Consider the following 6,217-nt stretch of genomic DNA (forward strand, 5'->3'; position numbering starts at 1 on the left):
TATATATATATATATATTCATGTGTAATATAATCGTGTATTTCCCCAAAAAGGATATAATTAATATACTCTAATATTGTAAAGAATATTTCATTATCGTTACTCATTTGATTTGTTAACCGTTGTTATCCTTTTAGGCATGAAACTTTTTCTATCCATTGTTAACGTATAATTAAGAAGTTAAACTCAAAAAAAAAAAAAATGAGATTAAAATCTATATATTATTAAAAGGAGAGGAAAAAACCCTCTCCTTAAGCCAAGTGGCAGCCTAAAAAAATGCCACATGGCATAATTGGTTACTAATTATTTATTTAGTTTATAATTAGTTATTGGTTACTTATTTTTGAATTTAAATACATATCAAAAAAGAAAACAATAAAATACAATAAAAAACTACCATATATATTAGTTGGTTACTTTATTTGGATTAATAAATATAGATATCATATTAAGTTAAATCATAATAAAAACGAAAAATAAATATATAAAAAATAACTACCCATTCAAATTGGTGGGAGTAGTTTCAAGTTTGAGTTTTTAAATATTTTAAAATAAAAAACGAAATTAAAAAAAAATAATGAATTACCAATTCAAATTGGGGAGTAGTTTCAAATTGGAGTTTTAAAATTATTTTAAAATTAAAAAAATGAAAAATCTATTTATATATAATATACATATAAAAACGAAAATAATAAAATAAAATAAAAAAACTAACATATATATATATTATATATATATATATATATATATATATATATATATATATATATATATATTAATTGGTTACTTTATTTGGATTTAACAAATATAGATATCTTATAATTAAATATAATAAAAAAACTACAAAAAATAAATATATAAAAAATAACTACGCATTCAAATTGGGTGGGAGCAGTTTCAAGTTTGAGTTTTTAAATTATTTTAAAATTAAAAAAAAAAAATTAACCTATAAAAAAAGGAAAAAAGAGAAGAAAAATTGCCCATTCAAATCGAGAAGTAGTTTCAAGTTGGAGTTTTAAAATAATTTTAAAATAAAAACAAAATTAAAAAAAAAATAATGAATTACCAATTCAAATCGGGGAATAGTTTCAAATTGGAGTTTTAAAATTATTTTAAATTAAAAAAAACGAAAAATCTATTTATATATACATATAAAAAAATGAAAATAATAAAATAAAATAAAAAAACTACCATATATATATATATATATATATATATATATATTGGTTACTTTATTTGGATTAATAAATATAGATATATTATAATTAAATATAATTAAAAAACGAAAAATAAATTATAAAAAATAACTACCCATTTAAATTTCATGGGAGCGGTTTCAAGTTGAGTTTTTTAAATTATTTTAAAAAAAAAATTTACCTATAAAAAAACGAAAAAAGAGAAGAAAAACTACCCATTCAAATTGGGAAGTAGTTTCAAGTTGGACTTTTAAAATAAAAAAACGAAATTAAAAAAAATAAATAGAATTACCAATTCAAATTGGGGAGTAGTTTCAAATTGGAGTTTTAAAATTGTTTTGAAATAAAAAAACGAAAAATCTATTTATATATAATATACATATAAAAAACGAAAATAATAAAATAAAATAAAAAACTACCATATATATATATATATATAGTAATTGATTACTTTATTTGGATTAATAAATATAGATATCGTATAATTAAATATGATAAAAAACAACAAAAAATAAATATATAAAAAATAACTACACATCAAATTGGGTGGGAGTAGTTTCAAGTTTGAGTTTTTAAATTATTTTAAAATAAAAAGCAAAAAAAAAAAATTACCAATAAAAAAACAAAAAAAGAGAAGAAAAACTACCCATTCAAATCGGGAAGTAGTTTCAAGTTGAAGTTTAAAAATAATTTTAAAATAAAAAACAAAATTAAATAAAATAATGAATTACTAATTCAAATCGGGAAGTAGTTTCAAATTGGAGTTTTAAAATTATTTTAAAATAAAAACGAAAATTTATATATATAATATATAATAAAATATAATATATGTATAATATATAATATATAATATATATAATAGGAGAGTCAAAAAATCTATATATATATATATATATATATATATATATATAGGAGAGGCAAAGAAATGTTATAATGACAAGTGTCATAATTTCTATTAACAATATAATTATACTAAATATTGGATAATATAATAAATAAAAATACATAACAAAAAAATTATTTGATAACTATATAAGTCCCCTTAATTTAATGGAGATTTTATTTATTAAAATTTAGACAATATCTATTCTATTTATATAGAATAGGATAATCAAATAATTGTGATAATTCCAAATGTAACATCGAAAAATTAACAAAATGACAAATATTTTTTTAATATTGACCGCGCATCGCGCGGGTACGATTACTAGTATGCTTACAATCCAAAGTAGGACAGGATTTTTGGTCCAAAAACTCAAGTGCCTTCTCCCAAATGATGTCTCTCTTGTAAACCGAAACCTCTCAGGATCTGTCATTCATGTAAGATAATGTCAATGTCAGATTTAACTTTTTCTAGAATCTTTTAATTTTCTAAATGTACGTGAAAAAGACATAAAATATTTTCTATTCACATATGACTATTAAAAAGAATTTGGTTTTTCTTTTACCGTGAGTAAATTGGTATTCAGCTGTTTTAGTTTCGTTTTCCCATGACTTCCAACTTCTCATCTGAAAATTAAACAAATTCAGAAAGAAAAGAAAAAATAAGTCAAACAAATTTGAGAGAGACATTTCTTAAGGCTTACGATATTAAAAAAAATGTAAATACTAATTATGTACCTTAGCATTTCCCAAAGCCAAAGTGAGAATACAATAGAGAACGTGAAAAACAGCCAGCACAAAGATGAAAATGTGTAGTTGATGAATACCATCGGCAGACACAAATGGTACTTTTCCCTGAAAAAAAAATAAAGTAGAAAGAATTTATGTTCTGTTCAAGTAAACAAGTTGTGCATTTTTTTACAAGTAACTTTTTTATTTATTATAAATATTAATTAATAATCAGAAAAGAATAATAAGTTACTTATTAACTACATATAACAAGTTAAGCTATATTGATAGTATAATCTCTTTTTCATTCTACCAGTGAACGTAATTTGAATTTTTAAAAGAAAAACATCCCGGAAGAAATTTTCTTATAAAAAAAAAAAAAAAGAAGAGATTTTCATTTATTTCTTGTACGAATGATTGAATATGCTTAATCATTCAAGATTTTTCTTATATGTTTTAAATTGTTCAAAGTTGGTAACTAGAATGAAAAAACAAAAAGGAAACTTAACAACAAAAAAGTCATGCCTTGGCTGCGCATTTGTCCTCTCCACCACCAGCCAAAATTCGCGGAACGCCGGCGGCGGCAGCAGCCATAAGAAGTCTCCGGCGGTGTTGCTCAGATGAGTCTTCTGAATTAATGTCTTCACCCTTCATTATGTCTTCTTCTTTCTGCTTGCTACATGGATGCCATGAATTTCCAATTTTCTCAGATACACATATGTTGGAAATTGGACTTTGTCCTACTGTTAGCAGCAATGATATGAATCCCAGCAGCATTAGCTCTTCAAAAAAAAAAAAAAAAAAAAAACAAGGGAATTAAGGTTAATTAACTTGAAAATTAGCATAAAATGGATATAGTCGTAAAGATAGAGCTAGATATGCATTTCAGAAACCATGGTATTTGAATTTTGAATCTGTCACTGATCACAGTTACAAATAGGCTAAAATTTGAAGGAAAGAACCTGCTTTGATCTTTTCAAGTGCTTCAAACAAGGCTCTTTTATTTTTAGACTTGAACCACTGCAATAGAAAAAAGAAATAAAAGGAGTGAAGAAGTGTAAAGATTTATGACATTTTATTCTGAAATATTGCAATGACAAAGTATACCTTTCCAATTAGATGGATGATGTGTTCTATGACAATGGAAATTGCAACTAACACAAAACAAACTGCGGCAACTGCCCACGTCGGCGTTTGCTCCAACGATCTTCCACCTCCACCACCAGCCATCTTTTCTGTTTCGCCGTCTTTAAAAAAAAACCTCAAACTTCTTCCTTAAGATTGCCTTATAAAGTACTTATAAGAGAGAAATAATAATAAAACCAACAAAAAAGATGAGCTATTTTGTCGAAATTAATAATCGAACACAATAAATGCTGCAGGCAATTTATTGCCGTGACATAAGAGAAAAGTGCAAAGAAGAATAAATGGAATAAGTATACGAGGGACGAATGGTTCAATCAATTAGTGAATTTTTATATAAGTAGTCGTGAAGAGAAGAGGTAGCAGGCAGAGGAATGACAAAATGAGGTGGATGGCTTTGACCCCATTGCCGCGTGAGAGAAACAAAGAAGGAAAGGATGACTGTCGACTCACTTATGCAAGAGAGAGGAATACTTATATTGACTTTTATTTTTTATTTTTTTTTTCCCACTCAGCGTCCCATTGCATCGGGGTCTCATTAGATATGAATTCGAGCCGGAAAATATCATATTGGGAATAAAGTATTTCTTAACAAATATCACTTCATATTTTAAATCTCAAATATGAAATCATTGATTAAGGATAAAAAAAGTATTTAACATTGCACCTCAATACTGGTGGGTTGTATTGACTTTGTCAAACTATGCGATTTTCAGACTATTTTAATGTCCAACCATGATTTTAGTTCATTCACGTTGTTATATAATTAGGCTAGATAAGTACTGCTCGATATAATTATCTAGTTATCATGCATATGCAGATTTCTTTGACTCTCTCGAATAAGTAACGTGATTTGATGAAAGAGGAAACAGATTTATATATTATGGACTATGGTAATGTATGTAATTTTCTAGGAGTTAACTTACATGTATTGACAGTGTAAAAATATTTTATATTATTCTTATACTTTCTCCGTTTTCATTTATCCGAATTTATTTTCGTTTTAGTCAATGCCAAAAAGAATGACTTCTTTCCATATTTGGAAATAATTTACCTTTATGCAGTAAAGGTAAATTACCACAAATTACCTTTCCATTATGAATATATGTGCTTCATTTTATACCACAAATTCAAAAGTTTTCTCTTTCTTCTTAAACTCCGTGCTAAGTCAAATAGGCTCACACAAATTAAAACAGAGGGAGTAGTTTTTTTGGTACAGTGAAAAAGGCTTATAGCCTGTTTGGCCAAACTTCTAAAATCTGCTTATTTTGAGAAGTATATTTTCCCAAAAGTACTTTTTACTTTTGGTGAGAATCCATTTGTGTTTGGCTAATTAATTTTAAAAGCACTTTTGAGCAGTAATTAATGTTTGGCCAAGCCGTTGAAAACTGTTTCTAAGTGTATTTTTCTCAAAAGCGCTTCTCAGAAAAGTGCTTTTGGAGAGAAGCTACATTTTTCTTCTTCTCAGAAACTGCTTCTGCTTCTCCTCAAAAGCACTTTTTTTTTTCCTTCTAAAAGGTTGGCCAAACACCTCAAATTTTGCACTTTTGACCCAAAAAAAGCTTGTACAAGCAGGCTATAAGCCCCTGTTTGGCCATAGATTTTGCCATGTTTTTTCAAAAAAAAAAATTGACAAAACATGTTTGTTTATAGATTTTATCCGTGTTTTGGTAGATTTTGAAAATAAAATTCCCAAATCCCAAAACTAGCTCTAGATCTTTTTTCGGCCCAAAATATCACTTTTTGATTTTTTAAAGAAATTTTTACCTCCTATAGCAAAGGTTGATACCTTATTTATTTTAAATAAATACCCTTTTAAAAAATTATATTCCATAGCTACCTTTTGATTTTTGTAGCCAAAAATCTATTTATGGTTACCTCCTACCCTTAAGCCATAAAATACTCTTTGTATTATTTTTCTCTCTCATTCTTTCAGATTTTTCTCCACCCCCTCTCTCTCTCTCAACGCCAGTCTTTCCCATGAATACAACCACTATTCTCCACTGATTCATCTCCATTGTCTCGCAAAATTTTCATTGTCAGTGGGTTGGGGCTCTGAATCAATGTCGAAATCAAGCCCTAGAGAGAAAGATCCACCCCATTCCGATGGCCATTCCTTTGCCATGAAATCTGGACATGGCCACTGCAACTCTTGCCTCTCACCACCTCCATTGCTGCTTTTCTTCATCTACCAAATTCGCAATTACTAACAAAAGAAGACAATATGTTATTGAAAATAAGGAATTTCTTTCGTGTTTGCGCCAAATT

The 6,217-nt window shown here is 26.9% G+C and overlaps 1 protein-coding gene across 1 annotated transcript in view; it reads right to left on the minus strand.

Moving 5' to 3' along the window:
- LOC109213414 (MLO-like protein 6) overlaps window positions 1-4,387 on the minus strand; it is a 9,554-nt gene extending 5,167 nt beyond the window's left edge. Inside the window, exons 1-6 of the mRNA XM_019377208.1 lie at window positions 3,914-4,387; window positions 3,769-3,826; window positions 3,332-3,588; window positions 2,816-2,932; window positions 2,644-2,704; window positions 2,416-2,504 (exon numbers count right to left, since the gene is read on the minus strand). Of these exons, the coding sequence (XP_019232753.1) occupies window positions 2,416-2,504; window positions 2,644-2,704; window positions 2,816-2,932; window positions 3,332-3,588; window positions 3,769-3,826; window positions 3,914-4,036 (705 nt within the window). The 5' untranslated portion in view covers window positions 4,037-4,387. The remainder of the gene's footprint in view (window positions 1-2,415; window positions 2,505-2,643; window positions 2,705-2,815; window positions 2,933-3,331; window positions 3,589-3,768; window positions 3,827-3,913) is intronic.
- Between the last annotated feature and the right edge of the window lie 1,830 nt (window positions 4,388-6,217).

This window comes from Nicotiana attenuata, unplaced genomic scaffold (genome assembly GCF_001879085.1).
Source record: "Nicotiana attenuata strain UT unplaced genomic scaffold, NIATTr2, whole genome shotgun sequence".
Classification (NCBI taxonomy): domain Eukaryota; kingdom Viridiplantae; phylum Streptophyta; class Magnoliopsida; order Solanales; family Solanaceae; genus Nicotiana; species Nicotiana attenuata.